At 41.1% G+C, this 12,928-nt stretch overlaps 1 protein-coding gene across 2 annotated transcripts in view; it reads left to right on the top strand.

Moving 5' to 3' along the window:
• LOC102532646 (serine/threonine-protein phosphatase with EF-hands 2) overlaps positions 1-12,928 on the top strand; it is a 61,294-nt gene that overhangs the window by 16,713 nt on the left and 31,653 nt on the right. The window contains exons 1-5 of one of the 2 annotated variants that reach the window (XM_072941638.1): positions 2,440-2,466; positions 3,487-3,534; positions 4,940-5,686; positions 5,785-5,845; positions 10,818-10,940. Coding sequence is in view for 1 of the 2 variants with exons in the window: in XM_006198245.4 (XP_006198307.1) it covers positions 2,357-2,432 (76 nt within the window). In the remaining variant the exon portion in view is untranslated. Of the gene's footprint in view, positions 1-2,356; positions 2,467-3,486; positions 3,554-4,939; positions 5,687-5,784; positions 5,846-10,817; positions 10,941-12,928 lie in introns of those variants that run through there. The other variant, XM_006198245.4, reaches the window with a different exon arrangement.

Raw genomic sequence — 12,928 nt, 5'->3', positions numbered from 1 at the left:
TCTTATATCCTTCTTTTACTCCAATAAATCCCCAAACCCAGCTTTTCCTACTTTCACATCAGCCTCATTCCTTTCTCCAAAGACAAGAGTATCAAAGTGGTATTCTTCAAGAAATAGCCTAACACAGATGAAACTTGTAAAGTGACTTCTAGTCTCAAATACCCAACTGATTTTTTTTTCTTTGAAATGATCCTCTTTTACTCAAATATAAAATAGCAGTTTTCCTGACGGCCGCTAGACTAACTTTTGTATATGGGTGCTTGAAGATTCCTCAGGTACAATGACATTTTCAAAACTGGTGTTACTCTTTGCACTTTGCACCATAATAGGAATACATCCCTTAGAAATTTTTTTCTGTAAGTATGTCGTGATTTAAAAAAAAAGTTATTGCTAAAAGATTAATTCCATAAACCATATTCTAACAGCACAATACAGGGAACAAATTAGTCAGAGTTTTCCTACTGTAACAAATGAGCTGCATGGGCTGCAGGTGGTACCCAGTGGTGTGCTAGGGAACTAGCTTTTTGAGGGCAGAGAGAGCAAGAACAAGACTCCTGATTTGTAGCATCTATGGATGTCCAAGGTTAAATGCTCCCACCTGGCCTATTTCAAGCTTACAGGTGGCTCATAAACTTCCTACATTTTAATCATTGACTCTCACCAGCCTGTAGGATTCAGTCCCAGCCCACCATTGAGCCCTGCCAGTAGGGCACAATTTTGCCCTTTTAATAGTCATTTAAAAAATAGGAGCTAAAAACCTATTTTTGTGTTCTGACAGGTTTTAAAATAGTTCTATAAATGATGAATATATCTTTTAAATATGAGTAGTATAATCAAATAGTTATTTGTTTTAATAAAGCTTTTTCCATGCTGTGAACAGCCCTTACAATTTTAAAGGGCTGCATTATAGTCAATTGACTGTTGTAGAGTTGAGCTGAACATTTCACCAGTCATTAGTTTTTCCTCTGTTAAAACTCTGGAATAAACACATTTGTACATTCCCACCCCACCCACCCTAACCCTGCTTTTGGATTGTTTTCCTTGGCTGAATTCCCAGAAGTAGGATTACTGAGTTAAAGGCTGTGAGTGTTTAAGTAACATCTGACATGTTTTGTTGAAATAGAATTGTTAAAAATTATGAACAGTTTACCAAGTAGCATTTTTCCCTATTGTATAATTGAAAACTCAAGAGGAAATGCATTGAAATGGTGATCACCACATGAGTCTGAATTAACACAGATCCCTGACTCTCAGGCCCTTTAGGCTAATGATTACCATCAACTAAGCTGTTCAGTGCCTGAGGTTAGTTGAAATGTCTGCACAGAAGCAGTTAATCTCTATGCTGCCCCCTTGTGCTATGCTACAAAATTACACTCACCGGTAGTCGAACTCCATCCTCTGCTGTGGCAATAAGCAGAGAAAATATTAAAACAGTGATGGAGAACAGAATTATGAATAAGGTAGATGAGCAAGTGAGGTCCTGTTCAGGGAACCTTTGTGACCCTTGGACGAGCTCTGCACATGCTTATAGTGCTGTCTTCAGCCTGGTGTATGATTCAGCTGTGGGGTGCCAGCGCCTATTCCTAAACAAGCCCACTCTCGATGCTTTGAGCATGCATCCCAGCTGGTGTCCAGGGCAAGAGGTAGATGAAGGAGGGAAGGGAAGGAGCCCTCGTGTGTGTGTGCATGTGCTCAAGTTATTCGGGCCTCTTGCTCTGCAGAATGTTGAATAAGTGACATTGTACTTTTCATCCTTAAATCTGGGTAGGCGGATCCCCTGTCTTGATCCCTGAGCTTTAACCTCTAAAGCTCTGGGCTTCCTCGGACTCTCCCATGATATAAGTAATAGACTCAGAGTCTGGCCCAAGTGCCCAGGACCCTGGAATTCTCAGCCTGAACAGCGCCAAAGCCACTTCCAGGGCCTGTGTGGCCCGCCTCCCTGGGTAGTGTTCCCCTGATGCTGTCGTGGGTGGACAAGGGATGCTGTTTGCTGGGGGTTGTGCATGAAGCCTAGATGCAAAGGCTGAGGTGTCTATGCACATGCCACGTGTAGAGTACGCAGAGCAAGGCTGAAGGCCAAGGCCGGCTCTCCCTCACTGCCACAATGTGGAACGCTGAGGAGTCTGAGAATTTTAAATTTGAACTTGGCCTTACAGTGTAGTCAAAATAGGAGGAAGGAACACACTTTATGTGATTGCTTGAATTATAACTTTTCAATATTCTGACACATATGTGGGTCTCTACTTGTATTCTTGTCCTAGGTCCCAAGTTTTAGGGAAAGGCTTGGGATTTTTTTCCCTTTTTGGAATATTAGAGAAAATGATGTGCATATTCAAATTCCTCTTATTATTTTCAGCTACACAATTTATACTACGGTAATGAGTGCTGCCAACCCAGAGAAGTACATGACCAGGATCAGAAACCCGGGTTAAAAGCAGGAGAGTGAAATTCACCTGTACTGTGAAGGTTTGCTAAAGTTTATTTTGGTGGAGGGGAGTGGGCAATGGGGAGAAGTGGATGTGTGCTGGTATTTCTCCTAGAAGATAGTAGCATCCTTAACATTTATACGTACATATTTTCTGGCAGGCATCTGGTGTATAGCTGTCATTTGTGTCAGGTTAATGTCACTGTTTGTTTGTATGAATTGTTTGTATGAAAGCTAGTCTTCTGGTGCCCAGTGCCCTTGGCCCCTTATTAAAACCTGCCCTCCGGGCAACCTATTACTTCTTTGCTTACACAGAGGGCAAATATCTGGTGAGACTTACGTATCTCCAAAGTAACAGGGAGGCAGGCCTGGCTCCTTTGCAGCATCAGACAGACACTGGAGAGCTGAGGACACTCACAGAATTTATTTCAGGCATCAGGGAGTCCATAGGTGAGAGGGAAGACGTGAGGATAAAAGCAGGAGTCCTTTCTGCTCTCCCTCAAATCGAACCTTCTCAGCAGCCACCTACCAACAGTTCACCTTTTCTTTTTTTAAGTTTAAAAAGTTTTTAAATTTTTTATTGAAGTATAGTTGACACACAGTGTTTCAGATGTACAGCAGTGATTCAATTATACGTATACATATATGTATTTTTTACAGGTTCTTTTCCATTGTAGGTTATTACAAGATATTGAATATAGTTCCTTGTGCTCTGCAGTAGGTCCTTGTTGTTGATTTTATATATAGCAGTGTGTATCTGTTAATCCCAAATTCCAAATTTATCCCCCTCCCTTTCCTCTTTGGTAACCATAAGTTTGTTTTCTATGATTGTGAGTCTATTTCTGGTTTGTAAATAAGTTCATTTGTGTCATTTTTCTAGATTCCACGTAAGTGATGGCATATATTTGTCTTTCTCTGTCTGACTTCACTTAGTATGATCACCTTTTCCTATGACAAGGATTTCCTGGAGTTTTTAAACCTAGAACCTGTTTGGCCATTCATTTATCGTGGGAATATTAAAAATCAGTGTTTGAATTAAGTGTATTTTTTTTCTCTTACAGATGATTTTTTAACTGCAATTTTTGAAGAGCTGCACTTAAAAAAATAAAGTGAGAAATCATATTTTATTATGTGATCAGAGCTGGCTCCTTTCTCATTAAACTTTTCAACCTTGTAAAGTGGGAGCAGGAGGATCATGATGGAGCTTGTTTTGGTGAAGTGGGTAATAGGCGTTTTGCATTTGCTTTCCTTCATGGCTTACCTTGAACTTCTCTTAGCTTCTTCTCTCCTGGCTTGAACAACTCCAAGATCACTGGTCCCGGGGGGCAAGCCATCTCCGCGGGCTTTATTCCCAGCTTCTCGCTGTTACTGGTAGCTATGCTGTCATACCTCACCTGAGAAAGATGAGCGGGTAAGACCTCTTTGTCCATTATGAAGTGCTTCTGGAAGAGTCTGCCAACCTAAACAAAATTAACAACAGTTATTATTAAGCAAGAATGAGTTTATTTGGGAATAGCAGAGGAATTGCAATTCTGGACAAGCAAACTGTGGCAAACTGTAGGCAAGTGTGAGGAGCAAAGGGAAGGGTGGCTTTTATTCGGTTCTGGGAGGAAACTGGGGAGCGTTGTTTTGAACAAAAGGTCATTGGAGGAGAACAAGAGTTCAGGGTTGTTGCAGTTTCACATCGGTTACAAGTGATGGTCAGTTTGCCGTTACTGGGAAGCCTTTCTTCCTGCTGGCTGTACAAGCTGAGGCCAGGGGTAAGAACACTCCCTTCTCGGCGTCCCTACTCCATTTTTGTTTGTTTGTTTTTTGGCGGGGGTGGGGGGGTAATTAGGTTTTTATTTATTAATTTTTAATGGAGGTGCTGGGGATGGAACCCAGGACATCATGCACGCTAAGTACACACTCTACCACTGACCTACACCCTCCCCCAACAACTCCATTTAAAATCAGGTTTGCTTTATCCATTTTCACACTTCTCTGTTTTGCTCAAGATCTTTCTCGAAAAACATCTCTGATGCAGCATCAGGTTGTTTATTTTGGTTGAAATGTTTTTGCCTGTGTGTGTCCCTCAGGGCTGGGAGGGAGCTTTCCTGGGAGTTATGCTGAGGGGGAAAGAGCAAGTAGCATTTGGAAACCACAGGGGCCACATTTGAGCAAGGAAGGTAATAGGAAGGGGGCTCAGGCATCTCCCAATCTTAAGTTCATGTCTTCTCAAGGTTGTAAGCCTTGGAGATCATCTCAAAGCGTTGAGCTAACATCACATCATTCTATTTGGTGCATCATTTCTGAAGATATTTGACAGGCAAAAGATACAAAGTTTAAAAATGATTTTGCAAAGCAAAATTAAAAGTAATATGACAAATCCAGTTTGGATAACTGTCCTGAACTATGAATCTAGGCTTGAAGGCGGCCAGCTGAACAGATTGAAGGACCATGGGCAATTGGATGAAACTTGTAACCAGTGTACTCGTTTCCTGATTTTATGTAATTGAGTTTCTTTCTCCCCAGGGGAATTTATCCATGTGCAACAAGCAGTGTTTCCTGCCAGCATATACTACCTTGTTCTGCTAGGAGGTAGCCAAGGGCAATTTGGTTATTTATTACCACTTTAGCTAAGGAATTATGAAATTAAAGAAACCTCAGCTAAAATTGGAGCTAAGACAGGCCTGTATGGGGAGCTCCCCCCCAAACCCCACCAATCATCAGTTATTCCAAACAGCAAGAGGCAGACACTGACATCTCAGACAGGAAGGTGTTGCCTGCTCTACTATCCAGCAGGGAGAAGAAAACTCTCTGATGACAGCACAGCCAATCAGACTGTAGCTGCCTGACCAATGAGAAGCCTCCATACTTTGGATTCCCACCTTCCTCCAATGAACTCTCATTATTACAATGCCTCCCAACTCCCCCTGCCACCTCTTCCCTATAAAAGCAAAGTCACCTTCCTTGTTCTCTGGATTTGCCTATGATCCACCATAGTTCGCATATCCTGAATTGTAATTCCTGTGGCCATTCTCAAATAAAACTGTTTTTGCTGGCAAAGTAACTGACTGTTATGTTACTAAAGTTGACAGAATCTAAGACTGTTATTGGGCAGCTGTTGCTTTAGTGGCGCAGTCAGCTGTGTTGCCTAGGGTAACAGATGGATTTCTGATCATGTGCTCCCTGGTGTGTACCCCCAGCCAGGGAAGGAGGCAGGATCTGCCCAAGGAGGCAAACCCAGAGTCATGGGCCCCATCAGGTCGTTAACATTAGGTACTTCGATGTGGGCTTGAGGGTTGGTTTCAGATGGATTATGAATGGACAGTGGAACAACTGGATACCCTAATGAGCATTATCCTCCCACTCACTAGCTATCTAGACATCTGTGAGCCCAGGGAGGATGCCGTCCTCCACAAGTGAAGATGAAGCCAGGTGAGCACGAAGGACTCCAGCTGAAGGGTCACTGTTTATTAGTGTATTTGTGGGGATGGAACTATTGGCATTAGTCAACCAGGGGTCAGTGATGTTTGAGAGCATTCTGGGAGGATTCTTCTAAGAAAAGACCATTCTCTGACATGATAGGGCACTCGAGCTCAAGTTGCTTTTTGGACAAAGGTGATAAAAGTAAGGGTGTGAGTGGGGTGGTTGCAGGGGGGTCATAATTTTAAGTCTATCTGGACTGGACTATCGTTGCTATAGTTGGTGGGGGTGTTCAGGAAGAAACAGGACATGGGGAGGGATGTTGACAGAAGTTGCACTCTGTAGCTAATGCTGAGGTGAAGTGGAGTGAAGTTAGCAGTGGCATCAGTGTCAAATGAAACTTTCATCACAGTACGGACTAGAGAGCCACCGCTGTAGTGTGCAGATTGGAGTTTCTGGTGGCAAACCCAACCCTAAGAGTGTTGTCTTTCTAAGAAAGGACAGGAGAAGATAAGGTGAGGAACATGGGGAAAATGTCACCCTGGGAAAGCTGTCTCCTTCAGCTGTCACCTGTTTCAATTCCTGGAAACCTTTGCTTTTAAGTCACCAGTTGGTATGCAGATCCAGTCAGGGTTTGGTGCTCTCTTTAGATGTGATTCATGGATCCAAGAATCTATTCCCTGGATCTTAGCAGCACACTGGTTGGTTAGCAACAGTTGGTAAGGGCCCTTCCAGCAAGGTTGGGGAGAATCTTTTTGAAGATGTCTCTTCCAAAAGACGAAATATCTCGGTTGTAAAGGATGATGCTTAAGGCCTTTGTCTCCCGGGAGCATGCTGTGAAAAGACTGTTCTACTAAATCATAATTATGTTCAATAGAAACAATTAGGTCTGTACAATATTGAAGTATATACCCTTTTATTACCCCTAGATCACAAGAAGCAGGAGCTAGGTGTATTGGGCATCCTGTGACTGCCTCAAAGGGTGAGAATTTATCGGTTGCAAAAAGGGTAGATAGACCTAAGATTGAGAAGGACCAATGGCAGTGTCTTTGGCCAGGGTATCTGAAGAGTCTCTACAAATGTTACCAGTAGAGTCTTGATGCTGCCATTCATGAGTTCAACTAGCCCTGAGGATTCTGGCTGGTAAGTACAGTGAAAGTGCTGTAAAACCGGCCAGACAGCACAGACTTGTTAAAGCACCCAAAGTGGTGAAGTGAGTTCCCCAGTGACTATGAAGTTCGAGGTGGGGTTCACTGGGTGGAGATAGTCTTTTCTAATAGAATTTTAGCCACAGAAGAGGCAGTCACCTATCTATGAGGGGAAACTTCAGTTCAGTGAGAAAATAGACAAACCACCACCAAAACATTTAGAGCTGTGAGATGGGGAAGCTGTAGGAAATCCATTTGCCAACCTCAAGTGGTCTATTGGGTAATTTAAAGTGTCCTGAGCTAGTAAGGATAGGTTTCCCAGGATTGTATTTTAAGTGGGTGTGGCAAACAAAGTAGGTACTTTAAATGACTTTATTGATATTTTCCCACCAATATTGATTTATAAGGCTTATGTTTTTATCAGTAGACCAATGATCCAATGCACATGCAGTACAGTTGAACAACGTGATGAGGGTTAGGGGCACCGACCCCTCTGTGCCGTTGAAAATCTTCATATAACTTTCTAGTCGGCCCTCTGTATCCGAGGTTCTGCATCCGCCAGCCGCAGACTGTGTAGTGCTGTAGTATGTATTTATCCAGAAAAACCCTGTGTGTATAAGTGGACCCCTGCGGTTCAAACCTGTGTTGTTCAAGAGTCAACTGTAGTCAGTAACAGGAATTTTAGAGACTGGCAGGACTGGTCATCATTTGGTGCAAACCAGAGCCCTCTCTTTTTACTGAACCAATAGTGGTTAGCTTTTTCCAATATTGTTTTTCCTTTTCTAGGGCCAATTGTTGGGCACCTCAAGTCAATTTTTCTAGATTATCATTTGTGGGAACACCTTATTGGAGGTTTGGTTGTTGGTTGCTGTGACAGCAGTGTTTTTAATGGAGATATCAGCGGGGTGGTTCCCTTTAGCTTCCCAGGAGTCAAGTTTGGGATGCCCAGAACTTTAATGATAGCCAGAGTGGCTAGTTGATGTATGGCGTCTAACAAGTCTTGACTCTCTGGGCCATTTTAAACTTTATCCCCATTAGATGTAAGGAAACCTTGCTGCTTCTGCAATATTCCAAACTCATGGGCTCCTCTGATGGTGTATCCACTATCTGTATACGTGTTTGTTGTTTTTCTCTTGGCTGAAATATAGGCTTGAGTATGAGCATATAATTCAGTCTGTTGTGCCAACATAGCCAAAGGCAATACTGCTGCCTTGGTGACTTCAAAAGAAGTTGCAATTGCACACCCAAGACAATAGTTACCATTTTCATCTTTTAAAAAAGAACCATCAGTAAACCATGAAATATCACCGTTTGATAAAGGGGTTCCTTACAAATCATAATGGGGAGTCAAGAGTCACAGTTAAACAGTCATGAGGAGTTTTGCCCATAGAGGAAGGAAGAAGGGTGGCAAGGTTAGGGTTATTACGGCTAGCAAGAGTGATGCGGGGTGCAGTCAACAGGAGAATTTCATAGGGAGTAAGGAGTCTTGCTGAAAGGTGTTGGGTATGATAGGAATCCAGAAGGGCTTTCAACAGCATGAGGAACAAAGATGGTCAGAGAGGAATCCATGACTGTTTTTTGGTGGCCTTGACTAAAAGAGCAGAGTCAGGAATGGCTCAGAGGCAAGGGGGTATCCTTGTGCTGCAGGGTCTAGCTGGGGTACCCTTTGGGTGATGGCAGTCTCTGTGCTTTTGAATAAGCACCCTGAGGGCATTTCACTGCTTTTCATAGACTTAGAGGAAATGAGGAAGTTGGTAATTAGGGTGTCCAAGGGCAGAGGGATTCATTAATCTTTCCTTCAGGGTTTTAAAAGCTACATCATCCTGATCTTTCCAAATAATAGGATCAGGCTTATGTTTTTCAACAAGATATATATAGGGTCTGAGCCATGAGAGGAAAATTTGGAACTCAGTTATGACAATAGTCAGCTAAGCCAAGAAAGCCTCATAGTTGGCATTTAGTTTGGGGCATTTAGTTCAGGATGCTGTGAAGCCTGTCTAGATCTACGTGTAGTCCTTGTTCTGAAATCAGATGTCCTAAACAGCAAATGTGAGTTGGAACTGTAGCTTTTCCTTAGAGGTTAAAAGCTTTAACAGGGGGATGCCATCTTCCTGTGAGGAGGCCTAGGAAGGGGAGCAGAGAAGCAAGTCATCTACATATTGTAATAGGAAACTTTACATCATCTAATAAGCTTCTAAGGTTTGTGAGAAGTAAAAAGGGCTTCTAGCTAAACCTGGGGCATTACTGTTCAGGTGTATTGTTATCCTTTCCAACTAAAGGCAAAGAGGTATTGACAGACCTTGTCTCCGGGGAAGCTAAAGAAGGCACTACACAAATCAATCACAGTGAAAAACTTCCTTTCAGTAGAGATGGGAGCTGATAAGGTGTGAGCGTATTGCAGAGACTGATACAAGGGATTGTAAACCCCTGGGCTCTATAATCTCTGTGATTGGTCTGATTCCCTATAAGCTCTCTTTATAGGGTATTGTTTAATTCTGGGGAGAGTCTTTGAGGGTTCAATTTGGATTTTTTTAGCCATCACTTTGTTTTATTTTTTAATTAAGATATAGTTAACTTACAATATTATATAAATTTTAGGTGTACAACATAGTGATTCACAATTTTTAAAGTTTATACTCCATTTATAGTTATTATAAAATATTGGCTATATTCCCTGTGCTGTGTAGTATATCCTTGCAGTGTATTTATTTTATACATAGTAGTTTGTGCCTCTTAATCCCTTACTCCCACCTTGCCCCTCCTCCCTTCCCTCTTCTCACTGGCAACCACTATTTGTTCTCTATATCAGTGAGTCTGTTTCTTTTTTGTTATATTCTCTAATATGTTTTATTTTTTAGATTCCACATATAAGTGATATCATACAGTATTTGTCTTTGATCAATCTGGATTTTGACAGGAGGAGCACTGTGGGTTCTGTCAATATCTGATGAGTTCATCCATAGAGATGATGGCATTTGGCCCAAGAGGGGTGAATAGTTAGAATCTTTGACATCTGCTTTTGTGTTGTCAGAGACAGAGCAAATAAATGATATCAAAGAGGATTCATTTGACCCATTGGACTGGCTATTTTGGTTATCATTGTCAAATCTAAAATTATTTCCTTTTTTCAGGAGAAAGGCATTTCTGCATGATATTTGTCAAAAAATCTCGACCTAATGGGATAGGGGTGGAAGTTAAAAACCAGGCACGTCATGTAAAACTTACATTAAATAAATTCGTGGGCTTTTATCCTGTTACTCCAACCCTTTCAGTTTAATTTTCAGACCCAACCACGGACATTAAAAAGGCCAAGGAAAACTTTTTCCTCTAGTACAAGGCATTTAAAATAGTCAGAGTCATAGCAGCCAAGGGCTAGGGAGAAGGAGAAATGGAAAGTCACTAGCCAACAGGTATAAAGTTTCAGTTACGCAAGATGAGTACATTCTAGAGATGTGCTGTACAATTTCGTGCCACAGTTAACAATACTGAATTGTACACTTAATTTTTTTAAGAGGATAGAGCTCATACTGTGTTCTTATCACACAAAAAGCAAAAATGAATTGTTTTTTCAAAAATATGGCGGCCTGGCCTACGGTGGTTGTATAGGAGATAGAGAGAGTTGATTTTTAAAATATTCTATCTTTTAAAGCATGCAAGTAACATATGCCTATTATAAAAATAAACCAAACAGTTCATAGTGTAATACGTGGCCTCTCCTCCCCACTCAGAGGTAGCAGTCTCTCCAGCAGCACTGCCTAGAGATGACTGCTCTCTGTATTCACCACAACTTCTTTAATGCATTTATGTCTTAACATGTAGATTTTATTTTTATTCAGGTATGGTGAGGCGAACAGATCCGGAGAAGACTGCCGTTGAAAAGATAGCTTATTACTTCCAGTTCCCAAAAGGCGAGAGGCACACTGTGGCCACTCTGCAAAGTCACAGGCGAGAACACCGAGGTTGGTCTCAAGGAGAGAGAGAGAGAGAGATGGGGGAAGTGTGAAAGAGCCTTTTTGTGGTCTTTGAGGGAAGGAATATCTGCTGACACAGGGTAAATAGGCTAAATAGGTCTAAGATTGGCTAGTTTGAATAATTTCATTGCCCCTAGTTGTCTGATACTGGCCCTTCGTGATTAGGGCTGTGGGTATAGTGGCCCTGAGCTGTAAAAGCCAGTAACGAAGGTGGTTGGGGGTATGGGCTCTGGACTGGTTGGTTTGCATATGAAAGTTATTTTCAGAGTCCTCTGCTATCTCACAGGGAAATATATTCAATATCTTGTAATAAACTATAATGCAAAAGAATCTGAAAAAAGTGTATATATATGTATATTCATATATGTGTGTGCGTATATATATATATATATATATATATATATATATATAAAATCTGAATCACTTTGGTGTGCACCTGCAACTAACACAATATTGTAAATCAGCTATATTTCAATAAATAAACAAACAAACAAGCAAAGCCTCATGCTGTCTCTAGGAATCAGCGAATCTTGGGAGAGGCATCCTTCTCTTTACAAGCAAGGCCCCAAGATGCCAAAGCTTCAATACAGAGACTAGAAAATGTGACTCATACAATATTTTCTTCCAAATTGAGTTCAGATTATATATATTTCAGCAGGTTGCCTTTTTCACATAGATATGAACATCTTTTCATGACAGAGGCTATTGATCTACATTTTAAAAAGTGACTACATAGTATTCTGTATAAATGTATGACAACTTATTTAACCATTCTATAATTTATGAACTTTTAAGTTTTTTCCAGGTTTTCATGATCATGAACAATATGGTAGTGAAAACCCTTGGCACTTTTTGTGTGGGTGTATAGTTTTATAAGATACTTTAAAATGGAATTTCTGGACCAAAGGGTTTACATATCACAAATTTGTAACTTAATAGATTAATTACATAATTTAATCTCAGTTAACATTTAATCTAGTTTAATTCCACAAAAGTGAAACAACATTTACATGCCCACCAGTGGTGTATGGAGAGGGCCTTTTTTCTCATACTCTCAATAAGACAGGATTTTATGTCTTTTAACTTTTGGTCAATTTGGGGGAAAATGTTAGGTATCATCCACTAACAAAAAGCGAGCCAATATGAAAATATCAGACAAAAGAGAATTCAAGGCAAAAAGGATTTAAAACAGCAGGGGGGTATTTTACTTTGGTAAGTCCAAGAAAATAGCCATGAACCTTCATGAATTATATTACCAATGTCAATGTCATATGGTTCAATCTAATATTCAGTTACCTAGCTTTAAAACATATAATGCAAAGATTCAGAAATACAAGGATAAATTGCCAAACCTGTACTTATCATAGAAATCTGAAAAATACTTTTTTTCCATAGGTGGGCAGATCAGAAAGAATAAATAAGGATAAAGAGGATTTGAATAACATAATTAACAAGCTTGACCTACTAACTACATGTAAGGAAACAGATTATAAGTTTCTTTGTAAGTTCCCACAGAATATTTAGTACTTACCAGCACACACATGAACATCTTAGATTTATTGAAAAAGTACGTTTTCTGGGGATATATTAAAATATTAATGGTTTAGGTTACAACCTCAAGAAAAAGTGTCCATATTTGGAATAAGCAAGAAAAGGCAGGATGTTTCAATCAAGTTTTGCAAACAGAGAAAAGCCAGCCACAAGGGAGAACACCTCGGCCCCTGCGTGGCTCAGGCGGGGTCCCTCGAGCTCTGGGGCCCCCAGGCCCATCTGTCTTGTCAGCAGTCTTCTGTTTCTGGGTTAAGGAGCTCAGCCTTCTCAGATGTGGCTTGAGAAACACAGCCTCCTAATGTCATAATCCAGGAGAGTAAGAAGACTTAGAAGTGGGGATGGGGCAGGAGTGAGCAGCAGAGAGACAGTCTTTAGGGCTTGGGCGTGGGCGTGAGGGAGACACCCAGCTGAGCAATCTCCCCCTT

The sequence above is a fragment of the Vicugna pacos genome, chromosome 2 (genome assembly GCF_048564905.1).
Source record: "Vicugna pacos chromosome 2, VicPac4, whole genome shotgun sequence".
Classification (NCBI taxonomy): Eukaryota; Metazoa; Chordata; class Mammalia; order Artiodactyla; family Camelidae; genus Vicugna; species Vicugna pacos.
The sequence above is the reverse complement of the archived record's forward strand: the minus strand, read 5'-3'. Positions and strand labels throughout refer to the sequence as shown.